A 27,962-nucleotide genomic window follows, 5' to 3' on the forward strand; every position below is an offset into this window, starting at 1 on the left:
CAGCCACCTTTCAGGAGGCAAATGTTGTGCAATTCTGGGAACTCTCACAAAAGCTCCAAAGAGGAACCCTTGAGTAATCTGAATCCAGTTTCCCCTGCTGCTCCCCAGGCTTTACAAGCCACACCCCAGCTGCGCCTCAAGTGTATCCAGAGATTGACACGTCAAGGCAGAGGGCTGCACCAGGGGCACCATGGCATGGGGTCAGGAGTGGGATCCCCAAATGTGGCCCCTTAGAGGCACATCTTGGGGAAAGAGAGTGGGTTTGGGGCTCAGGGAGACAGGGGGTGATGGAGCATATCAGGGGCCATCAGCACATCGCTCTTCCCCAGGAATCGGATTCTGCTCGAAAGAACCCCATGCTTGCAAACAGATACAGTGAGTGTGACAGGGTTCACCGGCTTTGCCAGGCATGGAACAGTGGGGCTGCTTTAATAAACAGTGTACTTTGCGATTAACAGGCCATATCAATTTGTAATCAGCACCAAAGCAAGCTCTTTGAAAAGTTTCTCTCCCACCCCTCCACATTTGCCCTTATTTCTGACTACATAAGCAATACCCAGTCATTATAGAAGATCTGAAAATACAAATACATATAAGAAGGAAAACACCCTCACACATTTACCCTGTAAATTTTACCACCCAGAGATGTTTTGCCAATATTGTGGTGTATTTTCCTTAAGTCACTTTTCTAGACTCTTCTTTCTTTAGAGAGTTTTAACCCCTCCCCCCCCACCAGCCTTATTACTCAGAAAAGTCCTTTGGAGTACAAAGGGCAGCATTAGTGCAGCCACTCCCCTGGGATCCAAGTCCTGACCCGAGGAGGATTTTCCTGAACTTCCAAGCTGGCTGCCTCTGTCATTGCTGTGTCCAGACAGGTGGGACAGGAGCCGAGGAACAGGAAACCCAGGGAGGTGGCCCGCCTACCCTGGCCAGGCCAGGTGCTCAGGAGCAGCAGCCAGCTCTCTTCGGTGGCCTCTCGGGGGCCACCTCCACCAGTGAGCCCTTCAGGCGGTCTTCTTGCATCTTGAGTGACCTGCGTGAAGATGCCTGGGCATCAGTCCTCTCTCTCACCTCCCAGGGGCAGCAGGGAGGGGCCCAGGAGTGCAGCTGGGGGGCTGCCCACCCCCCGAGCTTCCTCTCTCCCAGCTGCTCTGCCCCTGTCCTGCGTTCCACATGGCACCAGAAAAATGGGGCCACGGAGACTTCGGCTTCCTGTCTCTTTTCTGGCATTCTCTGTAGCCTACTGCGTGCCAGGCACAAGGGACTCTGATTATGACAATGAAGCCATCATGTCCTTGCCTTGAGTAGTGAGAGAGACAGAGAGGGGAAGGGGCGATCAGGACCCAGGAATGGGGAGGCACACAGAGGGACTTCACACCAGGTCCTGGAGGGATTTAGGGAACAAGGAGGCAGAGATGGAGCTGAGACTGAGCGGTGGGCAAGGGTTCACTAGCAGAAAAGAGGGAGGGGTGTGTTCTAGGCAGAGGGCAAAAGCTCAGTGTCGAGAGAGAGCTTGCGTGTTGGGGAAGCAAAGCCACTTCGTTCATTCATTTATTCACAATATATTTACTGTGTGCCTGGCGCTGTCCTAAATCACAGAGCCTAAGGACTAAATGGCCAGAAAGAAGCCTTGGAGGCAGCAAGCAGGGATTCAGGGCTCTGCCGGCCAGGAAGCCACATTCAGGAACTTGGGCTTTTATCCTAAAGCAAAGGGAAGCCACTGAGCAGTTTCCTGTCGGAGGGATCTGGCGTGATCAGGTTTGCAGTTTAGCAATCTCACTCTAGCTGCTTTGTCAGAGAAGGGGCCCAGAGATCATCTGGTCTAATACTCCTCCCGCCTCACTTACTTCATTCATTTATTGAATACCTAGTATGTGCCAGGTCCCAGGAGGAGGGGCTGAGCAAAACAGGCATGACCCTGCCCTCCAGGAGCTACAGCCTGGTAGGGAAGGCAGGCAGCAAAAAGAAAACAGACAAATGCATGTGCAGCTACAGTTTGTCAAGAGGGGCTTTTTTGTTTTTTTTCAAGAAAGGCTTTGAAGGACACAAACAGAGAAGGTAATCCAGAATAGGGTGGGAGGGGGTGTGGTCAGGCAGGGTCCCTCTGAGCTGCTGAAGCTTGTGGGAGGGGGGGCGGGCGGGGAGATGGCACTGGAGCCAATACAGGCCACTGAGAGGCATTTGGATTTTACTCTAAATGCACTGCATTATTATTATTATTATTATTTTTTGCCGTACCGCTTGGCTTGTGGGATTTTAGTTCCCCAACCAGGGATCAAACCCAGCCCCTCGGCCACTGCACCAAGGCTCAGAGAGGGGACGGGAGACTTCCCAGAGGTGACGCAGCTAACAGGCCTGGTAGAATTGGAGTGAGGAGACTCCGTGCAGTGTTCTCTCTCCTTCCCCAGACTTCTGAGCCCTGTGCTTTCACAGGTGCTTCCTCGGAATGGGCCTTCCCCTCCCACATGAGTCAGCTGAAGGCTGTCCAGAAGATTCTGGGTGGGGAGCAGCGGGGCGGCACTCACCGGGCCAGGTTCACCACAGGCTCCAGGATGTTGTGACCCAGGGCAGCGCTGCACTCTCCAAAGGAGACCCCCAGCTCCTGCAGCCAGACAGATAGGGGTACAGGTGCCGTGGGGGAGACCACTGAGAGTCTAGGTGGCAGTGCCCACCACCAAAGACCTGATCATCAGACAGAGTCCCACCCAGTACACCCCCAGGCAACCCCAACAGGTAAGGCAGCCCATCTCCGTCTCCTTGTGGCCCATAGTGCCCAGCCTTGGCCCTCTGCCCACTGTCTCTCCACCCTGGCTGGACAAGGTATCAAAGATGCCACCTAGAAAACTCCACAGCATTCAGAGTGACGGTGGGAAGCCTGTGTCCCAACTTGGAGAATTGTCCTTGGGGACATTTTTAAGTCATTAGTTATATGTATTTTTAATTTCAAAAATATTTAATTGGGGGAAATATTTGAAAATGTAGCATAAAAAAGTAGAAATACAAAATATAAAACACTCCTGTTAGTGTTTGAGTATATAGGTCCATTCTGTTTTATATAACCCTTTTATTGGGGGGTGAGCGTGGTGAGCTAAACGTCGTTATACTTTAGGTTAAACCATATGAAAGTGCTGTTTTGATAGACACCAAACAGTCAAATATCAGCAATCTCATATGATTCAACCTAACCTATACCCAGAGATGCAGCTGCTTTTCTGACTTCACATTATATTGTAAGCATTTCCTCCACACCCTTAAATATTTTTTAGAACAGGATTCTTAATGGCAAATGCTAGCCTCTCACATGAAGCTCCACAAATTAACCACCAACTGTTGCCAAAGGTTTGTTCTTATAAATAACACTGTAAAGAATATCCTCATACAAATGTTCAATTATACATAATACACGGGTATCCAGTACATCATTAAGAATTATTATTTCTGACTCTTTCCTTAGGATAAATTGCTAGAGGAGGAATTACTGTGTCGAGGAGATGAGCTACTACTTTTAAGAGGAAAAAGTTCCCACCAACCAGGAGTCACAATGATGACCTCATGATCAGGAGAAATGAGAGAAGAAACAGGAAGGAAATACGATATGGAAATGCCAAGAGGGGTGGTGTCAGAGGTAGGGCAGGGAGCGAGTCTTTGTTCCACCTTTATTATTCTCCAGATTTTCTGGAATGTAGTTCAGTTCTATTCATAAATAAATAGTATCCACTGTCCCCTGTCTGGTGACAGGGATTTTGATGCAATCTTCCCAGGGAAGATTTTGGGTCTTAAGATAGAATAAATTAGAAGGAATGTTATGTTAATTAGAGACCAGAGATAAAATTAAGATTTGATTGGGAATTTTAAGTGAAGCTTAAAAAGATTTTGACTCTGAAGATATTTTTATGTAGGTCGGGACACTGTGGGGATTTGCTAATTCAACAGTGAGGTTCAATGTCACGCCCACTGTTACCGGCTGGTGTTTAGGTCTTAGGCCCGGGTGGGTGGGAGGCTGTCGGTCTTTGATTGGGCAAGGGCAGGAACGGATCCTTCTCTGTGGTCTTGGCCAGGGTGACCTATTCATTACCCTCAGGGAGGGGTCTGCCCAACCCAGGCTGGGGGAGGGGCTGATGCCCAGGTACTCACCTGGGCCAGTTGCTGCCCAGCCTCGGTGGACACTTGCCGATCCTCCTCACAGTCTGTCTTGTTTCCCAAGAGAAGGATGACCACGCTGTCAGACACTGCATCCTGTACACAGAACATGTTCCCTCAGCAACACATGTTGAGCACCTGCTGTGTGCCAGGCCCTGGGTAGATTTGGCCATGCTCTCCAGGAAGCTGACTGTGTGCCACTTCCCTCCACACATGCCCACATTTCCATATCACACCCACTCCACACTGTTCCCACCTCTGACACTTTCCCTTCCATCTGCAGTGAACCTACCCCCCTCTCTGCCTGCAAACATGTCACCCACTTTCCAAGGCCAACCTCAAAGTCACCTCCCCCAGGAAGCCTTCCTAGATTGCTCCTGACCATGCCCCTCTTTCCTGCCTGTGTTGAACAGCCCAGCATTTGATTACGCAGGCTGCCTTGGCTCATCTCCTAATTGTTTCATGGATAATAATAATAATACCTTCTGTTTACTGTATACCAGGTGCTGTGCTGAAAACAGTTATATCAGTTAATCCTCACAACTGCTCTATGAGAAAAGTTGGGAAATTGAAGTTCAGAGAGTTGAAGTCACTTGTCCAAGGTCACAAAGTTGGGATGGGATAGTTGGGATACAAACCCAGGTCTTATCAGAACCCAGAACCCAGCTCCCCTCATGTATCACCTTATCCTGCTTCTCTTGCATCTCTTCAAGTAGACTAGAAATTTCTAGAGAGAAGACAACATGTCTTTCTTCATACCCCTCTTCTGTGCTAGCACATACTGCAGAACTTCAGCATGTATACATACAGCAAGTAAGTACGTAGGGGAAAGAACTAGAGATGTGTGAACAGAGGAATGATCCCCTAGAGTGGCACTAGACTTGCATTATCCCCAGGTGTTAAGAAGACATCACAGAGCTTCTGTATATAGGAAAAAAATGGTCACAGGATAAAGGAAAGAGTTTGTTTTGGAGGCTGTACTATGTGGTTGTAGTTTCTTTGTACTACTATGTTCCCAGCCCATCCAGCCACATACCCTCAGTAGATTATGTCACCCATATGTCTGCTGTGTCATTTGTAATCCTGGGAGAAAAGAGGGAGTGGGAAGGATACAAGTTCCCTCTTGACTCCACACACGGGGGCCAACCCCAGCAGCCATCGGCTCACCTGGAGACAGTCCAGCCAGTAGCGCACATGGGCAAAGCTCTCCTGGGAGGTGACGTCGTACATGAGCACCACTCCATCAGCCTTGCGGAGCAGCTGCCGCGTCACGCTGTGGTACCTGCCCAGAGAGTCCGCATCAGGCCATGCCAGGCGGCCTGACCCCAAGCCCTGACCTCTCTAGGCCTCAGCCACTCCATCTGCTTCTAATTGCTTCCCAAAGAGAGCGTGCATGTATTTTCCTTCTTACAGTGTGCTTATTGTTGAATAGGTAACAGTCTTCATGGCTCAAATTTCAGAAGGTACCAAAGGGCACCCCGTGAAAAGTCTCTCCCAGCTAACCCCACCCTCATCCTGCAGCCACCCCCAGAGGCAGCCAGAGTTACCCATTTCTTAAATAGTTTCCCAGAGGTATTTTATATCTATACTGATACATAAATGTATATGTACACACACACACACATATACCCATATACACACTGTTTAAACAAATACGGTGTAAAACACTGTACCTATTAATATTCAGTCTTCTGTACTTTATCCACATTATAAAATGTCTTGAAGATATTTCCCTATTGGTACATAAAGAGGGTCCTCCATCTTTTGTGTGGCTTCATAATATTCTATTGTGTGGAGAGACTCTAATATATTTAACTGGTCCATTACTGATGGTGTTTAGGTTGTTTCCAATGTTTCATAATATAAAGAGTGTTGCTATGAACAGTCTTGGTCCCTTTGATATTATAGGCATGTATGAGTTTATCAATAGAATGAATTTCTAGAAGTAGAACTTCTGGGTCACAGAAGATGTGCCTTTTCAGTTTTGATCACTACGGCTTAACCAGAAAGTGGAAAGCCAGCGTTTTCAGAAGGACAGGCGATTGGGTGGCTGTCCCCTGTTGGGACGGCCATCACAGGTGCCCCGCCATGCTGAGGGGAACTCTGGGTCTGCTGTCCTGTCTCCTGCACGGGGACTGGACTCATCTCTCCATCCCTGACCTCCTGAATCATCAGGGGTAGAAGCTGCATTTGCACTTGGTTGCCTCTTAGCCCATGTTGGACTCCTCAGGGTCAGGGCTGCCCTCCACTCCTCTGCAGTCCAGGCTCAGCCACTAATGCCGACAATGCCCGTTACCTCTCCTGGCCAGCTGTGTCCCAGAGCTGCAGCACAAAGCACTTGTTGTCCACCAGCAGGGTTGTGACCCGAAAATCCACTCCTAGGACACACAGAGGAGAGTCAAGCTTACTTTCAAGTTACCATCCCGGACTTGCAGCTGAGACCTGCCTGAATACATACCTGTCCCCAGTACCAGCCAGGGTGGGATGGGAACCTCCAGCTGCTGGGCTTCCCTTTTCCTCTCCAAATCCCATCCATACTTGAGGGCCCACATCCTCCAAGAAGCCTTCCCTGACCATGCAGCTCCCACTGCATTCCCGCCCTGAGAGTTGGCCAGCGTGAGGCACCTTGCATTGTTTTTACCTCTACCAAAAAAAATCTGTCTTCTCAACTGCACGGCAGTGTTTATTCCTCAGGCTACTCAGGAAAATCAGTTTTCTTAATGTATTTTTTATAATACTTCTTGTTTCATTCCTAATTATTGCATGCATCTTCCCCCTTTACCCGGACAGCAGCTTGGGAGGGTGGAAGGAATGTTGGCTTCAAGGATGACCAGTTGGGCCGTGAGTTGTCCACCTTCTGCTGCTATACTGGCTGTGTGACCTCAGGCAAGTCACTTCACCTCTCTGAGCCTTCCTTCCTCATCTGCAAGGTGGCAATTTAAAAAGACCCACATCACTGGGTGGTTGGGAGGATTAAATGACTTATGTCCAAGGTTCAGCCTAATTTCTAGGGGGTGCTTAGGAGGTGGTAATTTTTTTTTTATAAATTTATTTATTTTGTTTATTTTATTTTTGGCTGCGTTGGGTTTCTATTGCTGCACGTGGGCTTTTCTCCGGTTGCGGCAAGCGGGGGCTACTCTTCGTTGCAGTGCGCGGGCTTCTCACTGTGGTGGCCTCTCCCGCTGCGGACCACGGGCTCTAGGTACGTGGGCTTCAGTAGTTGTGGCACACGGGCTCAGCAGTTGTGGCTTGTGGGCTCCAGGTCGCAGGCTCAGTAGTTGTGGCGCACGGGCCCAGTTGGTCCACTGCATGTGGGATCTTCCTGGACCAGGGCTCGAACCCGCATCCCCTGCACTGGCAGGCGGATTCCTAACCACTGCACCACCAGGGAAGCCCAGGAGGTGGTAATTTTTATTATCACTATGAATTCTCATCTCCCTGAGCCCCAACTCCTCAAGCAGGGCCCAGACCAGCTCAGGAAAGGGGCATCTCCTCATATTATCCCTGAGCTGGTAAGACCTTCCTCAAGGTCTAGATCTCTCATGACAGCCCCCAGAAGCACCTGCTGCTGTCCCTGGTGGTGACCGAAGCCACAGACCACCCCCCACACCCATGCTCTCCACAGGAAGCTGGCAGAAGTGGCAGCTGGGAGTCCTGACCTCAGCAAAACGCTGAAGCAAAAGTCTGTCTGTAGCATCCACTTCTCTTTTTTTTGGCTGCACCATGTGGCATACGGGATGCAGGATCTTAGTTCCCGACTAGGGATCGAACCCGTGTCCCCTGCAGTGGAAGCGCAGAGTCTTAACCACTGGACCGCCAGGGAAGTCCCTTTGTTTCTCTTTACTGCCCTCTTTCCTCAAGGTCTAAGGAAGCCCAGGGTCTGCAGGAACTTCTGAGGTTATCCAATCCCACCCCCCGAGATGATATCCAGCCTCTGCTTAAATACCCACTGTGTGATCTACTGAGCAACCCTAACCCTAACTAAACCCTTGCATTTAGTAACTTAACTCCCACTTTCCACCTCCCTGCCCATTACCCTCCTCAATCCACCCATGTAACCCCACACCCTCCCCCAAACATGTTACAACTTAACCACATAAACTGTTAGAAATATAATGTTTTCAGCTTCCCAAGTAATCTGCTATTTTACATGAGCAACCCCAGGGAGAGGGCAAGGCTGAACCCATAAGAGGGTAAAACTTCTGGAGTGGGGGCGCGTGCTTTGAAGGCAGGTGGACTCGGGTTTGAACTTTGGGGCCCAGGTAGGGCAAGAAATTTAACTGTGTCTTCAATTCTCTGTTCTCCTCATCTGTAAAATGGGGGTAGATACGGAGAAGCCTCAAAAAAATGCACAATCAGCTATAATTTGATTGGCTCTGGCTCTGGTCCTCCACCAGCCCTGTTCTCAAATGGAGGCAGGTGAGAAAGGGGGGTGGGAATGGAGCAGGGTGATGCTGAGTGGGGAAATGTTTATGGCTGAGGAAGCAGGAATCGTCCCCAGTGATAGTTAAACCAGATGGATGACAGCCACCAAGGGCACCAAACCACAGCTAGCAGTGGGACAGATTTGGATCACGCACCTGGATCTCAGGTCCTCCCAGCTGGCTAGCGGTGCATGCAGAGTTGCCTTGTCTTTTTACAGTTATGCAATCTGTATTTTTCTCTACTGAATTTTGTGGAAACTTCTTACCACATAATAATGGGACAGGCTCAATCACAGGGAGGGCTGATGTAAGGAATAAGGCATGTATGCCTGGTGCATTGTAGGTGGTCAGTAACCAGTAGCTTAGGTGATTAAGGATGGTGGCCTTGCAGACCCTGTGACCCTGTTCAACATCAGACCAGGCCTCCTATGGGTCCCCTTTTCCTGACAACACTGCATTTTTTTAAAAAAAAGTATTTGTTTATTTATTTATTTATGGCTGTGTTGGGTCTTCGTTTCTGTGCGAGGGCTTTCTCTAGTCGTGGCAAGCGGGGGCCACTCTTCATCGCGGTGCGCGGGCCTCTCACTATCGCGGCCTCTCTTGTTGCGGAGCACAGGCTCCAGACGCGCAGCCTCAGTAATTGTGGCTCACGGGCCCAGTTGCTCCACGGCATGTGGGATCTTCCGAGACCAGGGCTCGAACCCGGGTCCCCTGCATTGGTAGGCAGATTCTCAACCACTGCGCCACCAGGGAAGCCCAACACTGCATTTTTAACTATCTCCCCAGGTGAGGATCCTCAGGCAGAGAAAGTTTCAAGAACTTGTCCTGGGGGGCCTCTCTTACATAACATTTGAGAACTTTATCCACTGGTCTAGCACTGATCCCCATCAGCACGCACCCTGATGGACACAAAGACATGAATCCTTCCAACTTTGCCCCTAAGCTGGCTGTTCCCACGAGCTCTTTTCTGTGGCTCTATGCAATGTTCAAGTGGCCACATATCCCAATGTTTTTAAAGAGAGGAGGCTTTGTGCTATGGGACATTTCATTTGCAAAAGCCACTGAATTAGACATTATCAGAAGTTTACTTATAATAATAACCATAAAAATAACTAATATTGAGCACTTAATACATGCCAGATATTATTCCGAGAACTTGATATGTATCAACTGAACTAATTCTCACAGCCCCTCTATGAGGTCAGCACTACTGTTGATCCCATTATGCTCAGAGGGGTTACATAATTTGCTCAAGTTCATACCACTAGTAAGAGGCAGAGCTGGATTTTGAACTCAGGCACCTGTGTTCCTAACTTACCCCACTCTACAAACACATTCTGCGTAAAATATTCAACTTGCCAAAGGCCACTTCCTGCCAGAGTCTGGCTGACTGACCGAGGGTTGGTCCTGAGCAAATTCAAGCAGCAGGGACCCTGTGCCTGCGGTGGCCTGCCCAGGGGCCACATGGGTGGAGACCTGCTTGTTTTCACCATCAGCCAGTGCTGGCAGCTAAATTGCAGGGTGCTTTATTGATGTGGTACATTATTAGCTAATCAGATCAATGCAGAAAAAGCAAATTACCTGTAATTAGAGATGATTAGTAAAATAGCCAGATTATGCCCATATAAAATAATGTCTAATGCAGGGCCTGTGGTGAGGGTAGAACCTACAGCTTCCTCAGGGATGGCTTGCTCTGGGCCTGCTCCAGCTCTTCAGCCTGGTCCCCCGGGTCTCCCCTCCCTCCCCTGCCGCCCTCCCCAGGTGGCCCTTACCCACAGTAGCTGTCAGCCCAGTGGCGAAGGTGTTCTGGTGCAGCAGGTGCAGGAAGGATGTTTTGCCCACATTCGAGTCTCCCAGGAAGATGACGTGGAAGGCGTAATCAGGATTGGCCAAAGACTCACTGGCCGTGTGGTCCCGTGGGGATGGGGTCAGCCCAATGCCTCCGGAGTCCATTCCTGGATCTTCAGGCCTGTTTTCTGCCCTTGGCTCCCTGGATTGAGGGGGCCCTGGTTCTTCTTCTGCATGAGTGGTTGTAGGTTGGGGCCTGGGCTGGGCTTCCAGCTCAGCCCTGGTGGGGAGGGTTTGTGTGGGCTCCTGGGGCCCTGCTGCATCCCCAGGCTGAGCCCCTGTTGGGGGAGAGCCCCTTGAAGGTGATGGTTTTTCAGGAGCTGGGGCTTGTGCCTCAGCCTGAGCCTGTGCTGTGTCAGGTGGGAGAGGAGCAGGTGGGGAATCGTGCTGGGGGAGTTCCGAGTGCCCAGTTTTCAGGCCATGAGCCTCAACGGACAGCTCTGACCTGAAATCCTGCCCTCCTTGGTCCCCTGCTTTCCTTTCGTCAGCCCTGGGCTCCTCTTCCAGACTCTGGTGGGGTAGGGCAGGCAGCCCTTCAGGCCCAAGGACCTGGCTGTGAACTTCCTGTAGTCCCCCAGGACGGCCCTCCTGTGCATCTGGGCTCAGCTTGCCCTGCTCCAATCCCTCTGTGGGAGCCTGACCCACAGGCTCCAGGCCCTGGGAGGGCTCATCCAGCCCTGCTGTGAGGGCTCCAGCTCCTGAGGACCCCATCCCTGGCTCAGAGCCAGCGGCATGTGGGTCCTGAGGGAGGGCCTCTCTCTGCCTGGGTGGCTTGGCTGGGACAGGCCCAGGCCCGGGGCCCTCATCATCTGGGTATGAGGCCTGGAACTGTTCACTGGGCCCAGCTGGGGCCTGGGGAGGGGGAGAGGTCACATGAGGAGGGGCCCTATCCTCCAAAGGAATGAGCACTTCGAGCGCAGCTGCCACCAGGCCCCCTGACTCCCCGGCTGGAGCCCCTGGAAGCCCCCAGCGGAAGTGGACCCCAGGGCTAGGCCCTGACTCCTCCTTAGGTTCCAGGCTGGGGGGCTCTCCAGTCTGCTCTGGGCTGATGTCCTGCCCCTCTGGGTCCACTCCTTTCTCTTCCTTGGTCCCGGAAGGCACCCCAGGGGGGCTTCCTGGGGACCCATCTGGATCTGAAGGTGGCTCCTGACCAAAGAGAAAAGCACGCGGCTCCGACATGGAGATCTGCCTGACCGCTCGGGGTGTCTGGGGGCCTGAGGAGGCTCTCGGAGCTGGGGGTGGGCTCCTGGAGAGCTGCAGGGCACTGTGGCGGCTGCCGCTGAAGCTGCTGCAGAGCTGGTCCCAGTCATCACTGTCCCCAGTCAGTCCGGGCAGGGGAGCCTCCTCAGAGGAGACTGAGGCCTTCTCCTCACCTGCTCTGGGGACACTAGAAAGGGTGTGGGAAGCTAAGGTCAGGGGAGGGGCGGGTAGAGGTCACACCAACCCTGTCGGCATCCATCACCACTGGGTGTGCACCTGACCGCTGGCCCTTCCTCCCAGTCTTCCCTTTGGCAGCGCTTCTGTCCCGGCACACACTCCCTACCCTTCCCCACCTCCAATTCTGCTCATCCTTCCAGGCCTATATGGAGCCTCACCTCCTCCAGGAAGCCCTCCCTACCATTCTGGCCCATCCCACTCCTCTGACCTGTAACGAGTAGAGTGGGTGCTGTACCCGCCAAGGATCCAGCACTGCACTAGCCTGTGTGTGTGTGTGTGTGTGTGTGTGTGTGTGTGAGTGAATCCCAGTTGTGTGACTCATATGTCACGTGTGTCTGGGCACATGACTTTCCCCTGTCTGTCTCCTTGTCTGAGAAATGGGCATGATAAGCCCAGCCTGGCAGGGTTGTTGAGAGGTTTAAGGCGGGAGTCTGTGTGCTCTGGGCACTGAGCAGAGCCTCGGAGAACTCAGAGCCACCCTCCCCTCTTCCAGGAAGCCCCTGGTCTCCAGCCCAGCCCAGGGGTGGCAGCTACTTGCCTCGGTTCCTCCTCCATCTGCCAGGACACATGGCCCTTGGTGGCATTCAGGTGCCCCCTGGTCACCTGCAGCTGCCCCTGCACCTCTTCCAGCCTCCCAGCCAGGTCACGCTGGGCCTCCCGAAGCTGCTGGTTCTCCGAGCTGGCCTCCTGGTGTGTGCTGCTGAGGTGGTGGAGTTGGGCCTCCAGCTGCAGGAGGTGGAGGGTGAGGAGGAGGGAAGCCCAGGTGCCCTTCAGGGGAACAAACAGCCTCCCAAGGCCACTGTGGGGCACAGACTCCAGGCTCCTGGAGACCCAGCTTAAAACATAGGATAGGGGCTGGTGGGGGCGGTTGTTACCCCCCCACTGGCCTAATTAGCTCCATTACCTCCCACCCGGGAGAGACACTGGAATTTTGCGGATGGGGAAGAGAGAGGGAACTGTGTAAGAAACACAAACTGCCAGCACCACAAGGGCCTGAAGCATACATGGGATCACACCCTCCTCTGCTCAACGTTCTGCAATGGCTGCTCATCTCTGAGCGCATCTGGTCTACAAGGAGCTCCTGATCCAACAGCAGGTCACAAGACTGGGAGATGGAGAGCTTCTTGACCATGCCGAACGGAAGGCAAAGGCCTCACAATAGCCTCCAAGGCCCTGAACAGTCTCCCCCCCAACCCCACCTCTGTTACATCTCTGACCTCCTCTCCCACTACCACCCCCCAACCTGCTCCCGCAGTCTGTTCCAGCCCACAGGTCTCTTTGCTGGTCCTTGGACATTCACAGCACATCATACCCGCCTCAGGGCCTTTGCACTTGCTATTCCCTCTGCCTGGACTGCTCTTCCCCCAGATAACACATGGTCCACTCCTCACCTCCTTCAGGTCTTTCCTCCAAAGTCATCATCTTAGTGAGGCCTTCCTTGACTCCCCTATCAAAACCCTTCTGTCCCCCTGCCCTGCTTTACTTTATTCTCCTTAACACTTTCACTATCTAATATGTTATAGATTTTACTTGCTTATTTAGTTTATCATCTCTCTCTCTGACTAGACAATAACTCCACGGACAGGAGTTATTTGTGTCTATTATGTTCCTCAGAACCTAGAACAGTGCCTGGCACATAGTGGGTGCACCATAAATAGTTGTTGGGTGAAGGAATGAATAGCCTTGCGGGGAGAGGCTTCACACCCACAGGGGACAGGACAAAATGGTCCCATGTGGAAAGTCTAACCTCTTCCCTTGGTAGAAGGGGCCCGCCTCAGTTTCCAAGGAGCAGCTACTGCAGAGGCACCTGGGAAATCAACCCATGTCAGGAGGGTGAGACCAGGTAGCAGGACCAGCCAAGGCAACAGTGGGGAAGACTCTGGGAACCTGGTCCCGTGCTGAAGGAATGCAGGTTGTCCTGGTTACAACAGATGGTGGTTTTACTAAGGTCAGTGGTCTGGAAGTTGAGGAGGGAAGAGACAATGGGGCAGGGTCTCAGACCCAAAGGCTTAGCACAATGCCAACTGGAAGTGACTATAGGTTACGAGACCTGAGGTGTTGGGGTAGCAGGTATTCTGACCAGGAAGCTAGGTCAGGTTCAGCGACAGTAACAACTGTGATATGTAAAGCACCTACTACCAGCCAGGCACCATCTTAGGCCCTCAAATATAGTATCTCTAATAATCACAGCAGCCTTCTAAGGCAAAAGTTCTGATCTCCATTTCTCTGGTAAGGAAACCAGGGGTCAGAGAGGTTAAAAACCTGCCCAAGGTGACTCAGCTGACAATGGAGATGAAAGTTGAACACCATCCTATCACCAAGCTTCTCCAACGCTGAGACTTTGTGTTTGCCCAGTGCTTTCCTGTTTCAAAATGCTTTCCCATTTATTACCTCATTTGACACAACTAGCTGGGGAGATGCAGTAGATGTGGCTATTCCCATTTTACAAATGGAGACACTAAGGCCAAGACAAGCAAAATTATTTCCTCAAATTTGCATGGTTTTTAATTGGAACAGCAGGAATTTGAACTTGGACCTTCTGACTCATGTCCCAGTACTTCCACTGCACTACCCGGCCTCATCTCAGAAAAAGGCCAGAGACATCGCTTTCCTAGGGGCCAGCTCTGATGCAGGAGCCCAGCGAGCCCAGGGAACCCTCAGGAGATGGGTGTCAGGGTCTGTGAATCCTCAGAAATTGGGCTCCCGGGGAAACCCGTCACTCACCTCCTTCTGGCCCTCAGTCAGGCGCTGCACCGCACGTTCCTTGGCCTCCAGGACCTCCTGCATCTGGGAGCTGAGGGCCAGGCCCCGGGAGTCGCTCTGGGGAGCAGAAAGGTCTCAGCCCCTGTATTGCCGAATCTAAGACCCAGCTGGACTGGGCTGGCCCTCCCCACACTTCACCTCCACCCAGGCCTAGGGTGCAGGGTCCAGGATGTCTCAACAAGGAGGGGTCTCGGACAGCTGCCCTGGCTCAGGCAATGGGAGACAGAAACCCAGAGAGCAGAAGGAGTGGCTCCGGGAGACACGCGAGACCTGGCAGAGGTGAGCAGGGGGCCCAGGCTCAGCACTCCCCACCCCGCCTCTCTGAGGAATACGAGCTCAGGGATATGAGAAGATCTACTCCCAGCAGCCTCCTGCTGCCCACACTGGCCAGTGGCCGGCCCGCTGCTTGGCCAGCAGGGGAGTTCAGGGAGGGAGGAGAGGTTGGCTGTCGCGGAGAGCCTACCTCAGCCTGCAGCTGCTGCTTCTCCTGCCGGATTTGCTGCTCCATCTCCTCGTAGAGCTGCTGGACCGCGCGATGGTGGTCAGAGTCTCGCCTGGAAGGGGTGGGGGGCGGGGCCAGGCAGCCCATCAGCACCCTGGGACCCTGCTGCTGGCAGAGGTGGTCTGGGCCTGGGTTTGCAGCCTATGCTGCTGTCCACCTCACTCTGCCAGCGGTCACTGACCCCTGTCGCCCTGAGAACAGTCACCCCAGTAACAGCTCCTGACATATATGCCCTTGATATAGATCATCGGATCCCATCATGCCGACTCCCATAACCATCATCAAGATGTTGGTTCCTGTGGGCCTGTCTCATAGTCCCCAAAGCCCCATCACTCGGTCCCCACTTCCCGCTGTTGCTTTCCTCCTACCCCCATAACTCAGACTCCCTGGCAAGGCTGTGCCCATGCCAACCCCAGGATCACCACATGCATTGTAATCTATGTGAGTGCTGCCCTGGAGTTAGGTGCCACAGTGGCCCTGCACCAAGACACACTGACCTTTCCCTCTTTGGCTGAAGGCCTAACTCTGTCCTCCCCAATAGGTCCCCTTAGTCACCCCTTCTTCCAGTTCAGCTCTGCCCGTCCAGCTCCCAGGCCCTGCAGTGGACACCTGGCCTCCATTCTTTGGAGCTGAGAGAATTCAATTAAGATTCAACTAAAATGTAACGAGCACCCACTGTGTGCCAACACCGGGCAAGGCACCCCGGCCCCAACTCACTTCCTCAGGGTCAGCTCCAGAACCTCCTTGTCGGTCCGTGCTTCCTGCAGGCGACTGTTCATCTTGGCCAGAAAGCCCTCCAGGTTGCCTGCCAGCTGGGGCTCCTCCTGCTGCAGCTTCCTCCATAGCTGCCAGATTTCCTCCTGCCTGGGAGGGGAGGATAGCCAGAGATTAGACACGAGGTGGGACCAGGAGGCAGGGGGAGCCCCACTCCTCGGTTTTAACGGCAACGTTCCAAGAGACTTGGGCACCTGGGCCACGAAAATCTATTTACACCCTACAAGGTGAAGCTCAAATGCCACCTCCCCCAGGAACCTTTCCCAGTTGTGCCCTTTCCCTTCGTGAATCCCCACAACACTTTGTCTCTCTATGGTTTGGTGATTAATTGTGGGGTGGGGGAACTTGGGAGTCCGATGGCCCAGGGCTTCCATCTGTCTTCTCTCTTCTCCCACTCTAGCTGTGTGACCTTTAGCAAGTCCCATGCCCTCTCTGAACTTATTTGTAAAATGGCCACTGGAGAATGAGACACACCCAGTGAAAGCACCGGCTTGGGGTCTGGCACCCAGGTGGCACTCAATAAATGCTGCTTTCACATGGATTTAACTAGGTCATGAAGACAGATGCCTGAGGGCTGAGCCCAGGCCAAAGCTGCCAAGTGGGTAAATCACTCCCCACCACACCTGTCCCGCCAGGCTGCACCCCAATCCCACCCTGCCTGCCCCACAACAGCTGCCCCACCCTCTGAGAGCTTGTCCTCACAGAGACCTGCGGGGTGGGAGAAACTGGGAGAACCTGGGCAGACAGGTGAGGGCGATTCCCTTGTTGGTTCTAACAGACCCAGTGGGACCTGGGGGGTGTGAGAGGGGCATTTCTAGGCAGGAGCCCCTTCTCTAAGCATGAGTGAACGCCAAAAGCCCAGAGCCTGAGGCAGTCTCCAAGCTCTCCTGTCTCCAGTCCTGCCCAACTCAAAGCATCACCATGCCTGAAAAGCATCCCCCATCATACCCCTGGGGGACCCTCTTTTTGGCACCCTTGGGGAGCTTTGCATTTTTAAGAATTGAGTCCCCTTAGGGAGCTGACCCTTCAACTCGCTAATCCTTCTGAGGAGTGACCATGTAGGGCAGGACAGGGAGGGAGAGGTTGAGTGGGATGGACTCCTAGTGGGTAGGCTTTCTCCACACGTGGCTTCATTTAATCCCACAGCAGCTCTTATGCTCACTCTGTGGCCGGGGAAACAGAGGTCGGAGGTTAGGCTACTTGCCCGCAGTCGCACAGCTAACAAGTGGCTAAACCAGGATTTCTGCCCAGCTCTACCTGGTGACTCCCACTCGACCTTGTGTCCAGGAGAGTCCTCACCCCCACTGACCAGCAGTGGCTCTCCCTGCACCCACAACCATGCTGGCCTTACTCGGGAAGTGAGTGGCTGGCTGCCGGTTGCTCCATGAAGGCAAAGAACGCCTCCTTCTCCTCAGTGTCGGCCTCCTCCTGCACTGGGAAGCTGGTGGCTACAGATCCTCGCTTGGAGGACTGTGGCCTCCTTCTGTGGAGCCTGTGGGTGCTCGGGCTGGAGCCAAAGATGTTCTCTGTGAGACAGAGGGGTGCAGAAGGGAGCAGAGTGAGGTTCAGCTCAATCCCTTGACCTCCCACCTTGCCTTGCTCCAGTCACTGGGGAAATCGTTATATCTGTGTCAGTCACATTTTACTGGGCCAGGGTCATACATTCCTCACATCAACCTTTGGCGTCTACTCAAGGTAGACACTGTGTCCCTTTTACAGATGAACATCTGAGGTCCAGAGAGGCCAAAAGACTTGCTGGAAGTCACACAGCAGCTCCACGGTGGCCAACACAGTCTTTTCACTCAGTCAAGGGATATTTATTGAGCATCTACTATGTGCTAGGGACAAAATTGGCCAAAATCCCTGCCCTGGTGGAGCTGACAGTCTATGAATGCTGAAAAGGACACTTTTTTTTTTTTTTTTTAAAGTAGATTTGCCAAGTGAGCTAAAGGAATGAACAGGGTAATTTCCACTGAGAGACTAGACAGAGTCTACTTTAGAGGGGGTGGTTAGGAGTGTCCTGAGGAAGTGACACTGGAACTGAGATGTGACTAACAAGAAGGAACAAGCGATGTGGATTTCTAGGGAAGCATATTCCAGGCTGAGAGAACAGCACATGCGAAGGCCCTGAGGTAAGAGCCAGATTGGCATGCTGGAGGAGGCGAGTGGTATTGAGTGAGCCCAAGAGGTTGGAAGGGTCTGGATGGTGCTGGCCTGTAGGCCCTGGGAAGGGGGTTGAATTTTGTTCCATAGACCTTGGGAAGTCCCCAGTATAGTGGGCACAATGGACACAGATGTGAAGATGGCCTCTTGGGGCTACATGGACAAAATGTTCCCTCTGCCCCACTCCCGATTCCAGACCCTCATTTCCCCTCCCTACTCCCAGCTTCTCAATCACCAGAACTGGAGCAACCACCTCCTGGGGCAGCCCCAACCTATAAATGCAGATTCCTGGCCTCCCTTCCTGTTGTTCCCCAAACTCTTGGACACTCAGCAGACCGGAGAACTCCAGATGGCTTTGCAGACATTAAAAGCTGAACAGTGCTCTTCAGGATCTCTGCAAGGACACCACTCCTTCCATTCCCTGGGCCAGAAGGTCTTCCCCCATCAAGCTCAGCAGGAATATTGTGCACCTCCGGCTTTGGTGTCTTTAGGTCCTTCTGGGCATGTCTTGAGAAGCCGGTGTTGGAGTAACCTTGGCCAGTGAGGGCTAAGGAAGGGCTTGGGAAGCCCCCACCCACTAAACATCACCCTCTGCTGCTCCCTGGGGCCTCGATTTCCTTTAACCAAAGCCAGAATATGACCTTCTTCAGGCAGAAACAAGGCCTGTGGTCTCAAGAACAGGTGGTGCTTAACCTCTTGCTCAAGGGAAACCTTTTACTGGGGAGAAGACAAGGGAGGCATCAGAAAGCAAGCCTGGAGGCCTCTCTGGAGGAGGGGGATGCTCAGGGGAGCCACCAGCCAATAACTGCTCTCTCTGGTCGAAAGGAAGTCAAGTCTCCTGGGCTAGAGTCTTCAGGCTCAGCTCTGCCTCGAACCAACTGCCTTCCCACTCAGGCTTAGTGTTCTCCTCTCCACAGAAATCTGTATCATCATCCATGCTCAGAACTGCCCTTGGGCATGTTATGAAGGTCCTGTGATTGGCAGGGAGTCCTGGGGTCTTTCCTGTCTGCCCAGCCTTGCCTCATGCTGGGCACACTCCCCAGAGGCCCCCCCAGGACAGACATACTGAGCCCAGAGCTGAATTCTTCAAGGGAGAGGCGTCCCTTCCGCTCCACATCCACCCAGTCAAAGATCATCCCCGGCTCCTCCTTGCTGCCCAGGAAGCTGAACGTGGCCACCTGCAAGGAAGAGGTAAGTTGGGCGCTGTTCCCACTGGGGAGGGCTCTGGGCCACCCTCAGAAAAGGAGAAGGTGTTTGTCTTCAGCCATCCCCACCTCCCCTCTCCCCAGTTTTGGAGTCCCACCGCCAACCTGACCTCAAGGCCGACCCTTGAGGCTCTTGGACCCTATCCAAGGCCACCCTCTCAGCAGTGCCCTGAACTTTGTCCACACCTTTTCCCTTCCTCCATCCAACATCAAAACCTACCTGTTCTGAGTCTCATCCCTTTAGGACTCTAATAAAGGACAGTAGCCAATCCTCCCCAGAATGTGTTTATCAGTCTTCAAAAATTATCTAAAACTATTCAATGATGCAGTATAACAGACTATGTTCTGAATTAAAATATTAATATCTAGTTTAAAATTTTAATTAGAACTTGGAGGACTTCCCTGGTGGTACAGTGGTTAGGAATCCGCCTGCCAATGCAGGGGACACGGGTTTGAGCCCTGGTCCAGGAGGATCCCACACGCCACGGAACAAGTAAGCCCATGCGCCACAACTACTGAGCCCGCGTGCCACAACTACTGAAGCCCATGCGCCTAGAGCCCGTGCTCCACAACAAGAGAAGCCACCCCAATGAGAAGCCCGCGCACCGCCATGAAGAGTAGCCCCCGCTTGCTGCAACTAGAGAAAGCCCGCACACAGCAACGAAGACCCAATGCAGCCAAGAATAAAATAAATAAATAAATAAATTTATTTTTTTTAAAAAAAACTTGGAATTGCTTGTTCATGTTAAATATAGAATGAATCCTAGATTATTTTTTTTATTACATATGGGTTAGGATTAGGCTCAGATGTATTCAGCAAAAACAAACTAACAAACAATAACAGAAAAACTCAAATAGCTGAGGCTTAAATAATAAAAGCTGAGATAAGTAATCTGAAGTATTCGGGCCAGGGCTGCTGTGGCAGCTCCACTATGTCTGCAGGGCCTCAGACTTCAAGCTCGAGGCTTAACTGTCCCTCAGTGCCACCCTCCACATGAAGGTGAAAGAAGCCTCCGGAACTCAGAAATCTCTATTCCAGACAACAGGATGGAAGAAGCAAGAAATAAAGGTGTCCTCCTTTCCTCATATGAAAATAATTCCATCCCACCTTTCCCAGATGCATATATTTTACATAGCTGCAATTTTATGATGTATATAATGCTGTACCTTTTTCTTATCCATAATTTCTTCACATCCATAACTCTCATTGAAATTGCTCCTTCATACTCTTGAATGGGTGTTCCAAAATTACTTAACTTTTCCCCTATTCTTGGACATTTTTTGGCTCTGTTTTCACTTCTATAAATAAAATGCAATGAATACCGAAAAGAAAATTATCTAAAACTTGAAAATAAGTACAAAGAGTGGACAGCACATCCTTTCAGTATTCTACAGGGGGGTCAAGGCCACCCAAGCATCTTCTAGATTCTGTGAATGTACTTAATTCAACACATGGTACTGATTAGGGGTCCCAGACTAAATGAAGTCACATGTTAACTTGTAGATTTTGTCCAGGAGAGATGTAAATAACTTTTGTCTGACAGAACAGATAACCCCAAAGATTTATGGCCTGTTGTACATTAACCAGCTTTAAAAAAAATCTATCTCAGCAATCCGATTCTAACATTTCTTTGTTAAATTGTCCAGCTTTTAAAGTGTTCTTTCAACCATTCATAACATCTCTCATTAATAAATGAGTTAAATAAAACCTCTGGTATAGACTCATTTTATTTTTGTCTAAGGGTCATGATTTTACCTTTTTGGAAATTCTACTTTGACAGTTTTGGAGGTTCATGGAGATGCCCCAGTGGACTCAGCTGTCAGAACCCAGTAAACTGCATTGCTGGAAAAAGAGCCCCAGATGGACTCTGGGAACCCAGGAACTTTTTTTCTTGGCTCTTGAAGGGAATCCCAAGTGTGGCAGAACTTTAAGTTTGCTGACTGTTTCTCTAGTTTTTACGTTTTTGTTTTTACTGATTTTCTGCTTCTGGTTTTGGTGGTAACCATGATGGGGAATTCCGTTTTATGGACTGACCATTTGTAGATCTCCATGGGATACATGAAGGAGACCTAGTGTCTGTTGGTTGAGAGACAACAGAAAATCTGGTTTGCTAATCCTTTGTTGTTGGTGGTGGTGTGTTTGTTTTTCTAGGTGTGACCTGAAATCAGTTAAGAATTTTGTGCCCGCTGGGGAGGAGAACAGCTCTTTGAAATCTGAACTGGAGAGTTTTTGTTTCTGTGTTTACTTTTGACCTGTGGCTAGGGTTGGAGAAAAGAAGCCCTGTCTGTGTGTCTACATGTCTGTAATTCAGAACGGCCCTTAACTCTCATTTTGAGTGTGAATATTTTTCTGTATCTGGGTATTAATGACTTAGAGTACTACATCTCTCACAGGGGTTCTGTGTGGATTGGTTTGTAGAGACAAATAAATGTTTATATAAATCTAATGGCCCCCAAAGTCACAGACAAAAAAAAGAAACTGAACTTCTAATGCTTTAAATGTGCTGGACTTTTAAAAAAATCCCTCTTACAAGAAATTGCTAACTAAGAAAACTTTTAAGGATCCAGGTTCAGATAATTAAGGTGAATCTTTGACAAATTAAATTAAATTGGTTTAGGACTTCCCTGGTGGTGCAGTGGTCAAGAATCCACCTGCCAATGCAGGAGACACGGGTTTGAGCCCTGGTCCGGAAGATCCCACATGCCACAGAGCAACTAAGCCCGTGTGCCACAACAACTGAGCCCATGTGCCACAACTACAGAAGCCCAGGTGCCTAGAGCCCGTGCTCCACAACAAGAGAAGCCACCGCAATGAGAAGCCTGTGCGCTGCAATGAAGAGTAGACCCTGCTCACCACAACTAGAGAAAGCCTGTGCACAGCAACGAAGACCAACGCAGCCAAAAATAAATAAATAAAATAAATTTATTTAAAAATTTAATTAATTACTTAAATTGGTTTAATAATTTTGGTTTACAAAAGACAAATAATAGCTATCTCTGTTTTCTCCATCTTATATTAAATATAATACAAGTATACATTCTATTTTTCATAAGATCTGGATTTGTTTTTCGTGAAGAAACTAGTTAATCTGAATTTCCTACACTTCTCATTTTGTTTTACTTATCAAATGAGCCGACATTATCTTTACATGATGTTTGAGATTATAAAAATGTGAATCTGGGGACTTCCCTGGTGGTGCAGTCGTTAAGAATCCCCTGCCAATGCAGGATTCGATCCCTGGTCTGGGAAGATCCCACATGCCCTGGAGCAACTAAGCCTGTGCATTACAACTACTGAGCCTGCGCTCTAGAGCCCGCGAGCCACAACTACTGAGCCCGCCTGCTGCAACTACTGAAGCTCACGTGCCTAAAGCCCGTGCTCCGCAGCAAGAGAAGCCACAGCAATAAGAAGCCCACGCACCGCAACGAAGAGTAGCCCCTGCTCACCGCAACTAGAGAAAGCCCGTGCACAGCAATGAAGACCCAACGCAGCCAAAAATCAATCAATCAATAAATTTTTTTTAAAAAAATGTGAATTTGTGTTCAACTCAGTTGATTCATTATTGTAACAAATTTTATATCAACAGTACTTATATTTTTTTAGTGTGTCACCTTACACACAATTTCCGAGAGCCTTAGGTAACTTGAAACTGAACTAATAATAATTAAGTTAATTGATAAATAATTTTTGGCTACCTGGAAAATTTCTAAGAAAAATTTAATACTGAAACATTGATAGCTAAGCATAATTTTAAATATATATCTTTTTACTTATTTTTACATGCTAAAGAGCAGCTGTTCTTTGGGTCATGTTAGTGAGCGAATTCATTTTTTCCACTTTAAATAGTTATGCAAGGGAAAGCAGGGATTCAAGTAGATATGTGTCTACCCATATTCATATCAGCTATGTTAACAATAGCTAAAAGATGGAAGCAACTCAAATGTCCATCAAGGGATGAATGGATAGGCGAAATGTGGTATATACAAACAATGGAATATTATTCAGCCTTAAAAAGGAAGGGAATTCTGACACATGCTACAACGTGGATGAACCTTGAGGACATTATGTTAAGTGAAACAAGCCAATCACAAAAAGACAAATACTATATGATTCCATTTATATGAGGGACCTAGAGTGGTCAAATTCAAAGTAGAGTCGGGGTTTCCAGGAGAGAGGGAGCTGGGAGAATGGGAGCTAGTATTCAATGGGTACAGAGTCTTCTTTAGGGAAGATGAAGAAAATCTAGAGTTGGATGGTGGTAATGGTGATGGTTGCACAGCATAATGTCACTGAACTCTGCACATAAAAATGGCTAAAATGGCAAATTTTAAGTTATGTATATTTTATCACAATTTTTTTCAAGTTGTGCAAGGGATATGTGTGATCGTAGAAAGTCATGTTGTGTATTTGTGAGCTTTGCTAGTTTACTAAAATGCTGTCTAAGACAGTTCTCAATTATTTACCCATTAGTTTTTTCTGGGAAATAGAGTTTAATTACTTTGTTAAAAGTTATAATCACTCCGATGTTTGAGATGATACTAGGAACAAGAGTGACAGAGAAAAACAACTGTGTCTGCAAGGAAAATGGGATGTGCTTTTGCTTTCCAAGGGATAAGGGAAGTGGTTTTGTCTTAAAGTGCTTGGTTGTTCCAGGACATGAAAAAGCAAAATCTGAATGGATATAGAGAGTAGTAGAGGATTTGTTGAAAGGGAATCTTATTTGTCTTGATTTATAATACCTGAGTCTGAAAATAGACTATGAAGTATATGTTAACATTTTGCTAAATTTGGCTCAGTTTTGATGGGTTTAAAACTCAATCAATAGGGGGCTTCCCTGGTGGCACAGTGGTTGAGAATCCACCTGCCAATGCAGGGGACACAGGTTCGATCCCTGGTCCAGGAAGATCCCACATTCTGTGGAGCTACTGAGTCTGTGCTTTAGAGCCCTTGAGCCACAACTACTGAGCCCGTGTGCCGCAACTACTGAAGCCCGCGTGCCTAGAACTGAAAAGCCCGTGCACTGCAACGAAGAGTAGCCCCCGCTCACCACAACTAGAGAAAGCCCGTGCGCAGCAGCGAAGACCCAACACAGCCAAAAAAATAAATAAATAAATTTATTTAAAAAAAAAAAATCAATCAATCTTGTGAAAGTTTTACTGCCACATGTTATATTAATGCAAAACTAGAATTTGGCTCCATCTCTATTAAAATGATAAATTGGTCTTAGAGCTCTAGGCAAGGGTTAAAAAGGGGTTACTATTAATCTTCTGTGTAAGTTGCCTGGAAAACTGATTCCATGTCTCAGCAGAATAATTTTCTCTGCTTTATTTTGGCTTTATCATGTTCTAATTTTCTTTAAAACAAAAAGCAGAGCCACTTCCCCTATAAAAGAGCTAAATATCCTTGCAATAGTGTTGCCTTCTATGTTTATTTCAAAATGTTTTATTTTATTGTCACTTTGATTAAAAAGGAAACCAAGTACTATTTCTCAGGATCCTATGATTCTATCTTAATCTAGTGCTCTATCTTCTCTGATAGCTCCTTTGGTTTTGCCTTCCCAACATCAGATCCTAAATTAAAAAAAAAAATTAAATTAAAATGTCAGGATAAAAAAAAAAATGTCAGGATATCTTTCTCTTTATTTATTAAATACCTCAACACTATTACAAGAGCATCGTGGGAAGAACTGTCAGATCAGAAAAGATATTCAGCCTTTCCTAGGCTAAGTTTACATAGGTAAAACACTCTTAATATAAATATTTCAGAAACTGCATGCTTTAGGGGAAGGCCCTAGAGATTTCTCAATGTCTTTACTATGCAAAATATGTTCTTATCTTCAGGGGAAACACTGATCAAACTCTTATGAAATAGTTATATACCGTATCCCAATAGAACATTTTACTCTCTTCCATTCTGATATTATTAGTTACTGTAATAACTACAGGCTTTCAGTCTCATTACTAAACACATTTCTGCTTTCCTACCCTTGCCTGAAGGCTTGGTTACAAGCTGCAGGGCAGTTTGTGTCTTCCACAAAGCACAGACTCAAAGTCTTGTGGAAAAGGACTGTACCAGGTTCTATGAACTATTGATGCTTTACTTGGGTACAGGATTCCAAGCTGGCATTACCCGACTTTCAGACTGAGCCAGTGGATCACAATTTCTAGGAATCTTTTCAGTCCAGAAGCAGCCAGCTCACCCAAGATCCAGTAGATCAAGAATTAATCACATAGAACTGAATGAATGGTTGAAGGAAATCGAGTTGTAGTTATTTGCTGGGAATATAGTTGATATTATTTTTTTATTGTTTTGTTTTTATGGATGTATGAGGAAATCTTCTCTCTGTCTTCTTGAGCTGTCTCTAACCTTCAGTTTAGGAAATTATGCTTTCATAAACTGAAATTTAACATTTTAAATGGTATCTGAATCTCACTGAACCCCTCCTGATTCAGAAACCAATACTTTTCCTGAATCCCTTTCCTTTCTCTGGCAATATAGTTATTTACACAGTTTCAGTAAGAATCTGTCCTCCTTTTTACTGGGATATAGTTGAATAGATCAGTTGTGTAACTGGATGTTGTATTAAAAGATGATTCTCATTTAATCAAGTGTGACAAGCCTACTGCAAGGAGCACTTGTGGAAGCAATGCCTGCAGAGCTCTCACAGGAAGCTGGCCTGGAAACAGGTGATAAGGAATGTTACTTCTGGGCAGGAGAGGGACCTTAGAAAAATTGGGAACCTCAAGAAAAGAGGAAGTCCGTCACATTTATAGGTGCTGCAGGTGAAAGATGCTAGAGAGAGTCTTATGCTTGGTTTCCATATTAGTAGGGAGGCCCACTTGTTCCAGTTTGCCCAAGACTTTCCCAGTTTCAACACTGAAAGTCCCACACCCCAGGTACCCCTCCAGCCCAGGCAAACTGGGACAGATGGTCACTCTAGGTAGAAGAACGAATAACAGAGGTTTTAAAAGTCCAACTTAAGATTCCATATGAAAATTTCTGGAGAGAAGCTAAAATGGCTCAATACTTCAAAATTCTAGATTTGCAGAGCCCAGTCAAGGAGGTCCACATGCTTTATTTGCACCCTCGCTGCATCTAAGGAAATGATCGAGCCAAACCAAATGAGATCAGATTTTTTATGTCAAAAATAAAAAACTTTGGAGATTATTTATGATCACAGGAAATTATCTGAAACTTGGAAATAAGGCAAAAAGGTAGACAGCACATCCTTTCAATATTATATGGGGGTAAAGACTACTCAAGTGTTGTCTAGACGAGAGGAATGCACTTAGTTCATCTCATTGTTTACCTTTCATTAGAAGTCCCAGACTTATCGAAGTTACTTGTTAACTTGTAGATTTTGTCCAGGAGAGGTGAAAATAATTTTTGTCTAGTAGTACAGATAACCTCAAAGATTTATGGCCTGTTGGACATTAGCCATTTTTAAAACTGAACTCAGCAAATTTATCCTAACACTCTTCTGTCAAATTGCCTATAAATATTCCAGCTTCTCAAATGCTCCTTGAACCTGTCATAACATCTTACTGGTTCCCTCACTGATTGATAATAGTAATGAATTAGATAGATCTTTGATAAGTATTGATTTTATATTTACTCAAAAGTTTTTTTTAACCATTTTGAAAATTATATTTTAACATCAGCCATTTGTACTTTTCTGTGGCCCTGAGGGTGGAATATAGGAAGGGTCAGTTTTGATGGGGGAAGAACAAAGTCTGGAGTATAGAACAGTATCAGGAGGAGACAGCAGGTCCAGTGAGACTCCAGTAACCCACATAGGACCCTTTGTAGAAAATGAAGAGAAACCAAAAAAAAAAAAAAAAAAAAAAATCCAGCCAATCTTGGTCTAGGTCACAGCCTAAGATTACTTTTTGGCATGTACAACCTTGGCTGATCTTCTGTTTCATTGAAGTTTGCAGTCATTGACATGGTTTGATTTCCAGGGCCCTGACTGCTCCCAAGATAAACTTCCCTGCTCAGTGGGCCTGAAATTATACCATTTGCAAGTTACTTCTTTGACCTAAAACCTTTCCTTTGTTAATATGCAAATGCTTCTGGAAGAGGGTAACACAAAAGCCCTTATCAATCATTTACACATTAGTATAAACAAATTCCTAGCCTTTCCTAAGAGCAAATTTGAGATGAGAGAAAGGGAAAACAGCAGACAAGCTCTACTTTCCTGGGATGGGAGAGTCTCAGAAGGCTGTGGAAAAGGGATTCAGGGGGATGGGGCCTTGGACTCACCGTCAGGTCCTCTCGCGTGACAAAGCCCCTCTCCTTGGCACCACAGTCCTGGAAGAAGCCCTGCAGTTCTGCAGCTGACTCGGAGGACCAGGACTCTGGCTCGGGGGCCACAGAGGCATCCTGACCATCAGCTGGCTCTCGCATCTGCCGCCGGCGGCTGGAGCCTAGCTTCTGGCCCTTTCGGGGCACTCTCTGTCCACTCTCCATGGTGCTTTGGCCTGGGGACAGAGAGGTGAGGGGACACTGGGCTGCTGAACACAGTCACTCCCTGCTCAAAACTCTCCCATGACTCCCCATCACCCCTGGAGAAAACCCACGGTGGCTGACGAAGCCCTGCCTGATCTGACCTGCGCTGGCCTCTCTGACTCATCACCCACCCTCAGCTGACGGCCTCCCACACATCCCGCTCAGGGCCTTTGCCCTTTCTGTTCCCTCGCCTGGAA

General features: G+C 48.9%; 1 protein-coding gene across 1 annotated transcript; it reads right to left on the reverse strand.

Moving 5' to 3' along the window:
* Nucleotides 1-942: 942 nt before the first annotated feature.
* Nucleotides 943-27,737, reverse strand: RAB44 (RAB44, member RAS oncogene family). The gene is made up of 13 exons (XM_059937483.1): nucleotides 27,520-27,737; nucleotides 19,118-19,229; nucleotides 17,240-17,414; nucleotides 15,832-15,978; nucleotides 15,076-15,166; nucleotides 14,574-14,669; nucleotides 12,388-12,575; nucleotides 10,337-11,799; nucleotides 6,437-6,518; nucleotides 5,308-5,422; nucleotides 4,135-4,236; nucleotides 2,526-2,602; nucleotides 943-1,033 (listed from the first exon to the last, which is right to left on the reverse strand). Exons 1-13 carry the CDS (start codon nucleotides 27,724-27,726, stop codon nucleotides 943-945), a joined length of 2,946 nt encoding a protein of 981 aa, XP_059793466.1. The 5' UTR covers nucleotides 27,727-27,737.
* Nucleotides 27,738-27,962: the final 225 nt, after the last annotated feature.

The sequence above is a fragment of the Balaenoptera ricei genome, chromosome 11 (assembly GCF_028023285.1).
Source record: "Balaenoptera ricei isolate mBalRic1 chromosome 11, mBalRic1.hap2, whole genome shotgun sequence".
NCBI classification, from domain to species: Eukaryota; Metazoa; Chordata; class Mammalia; order Artiodactyla; family Balaenopteridae; genus Balaenoptera; species Balaenoptera ricei.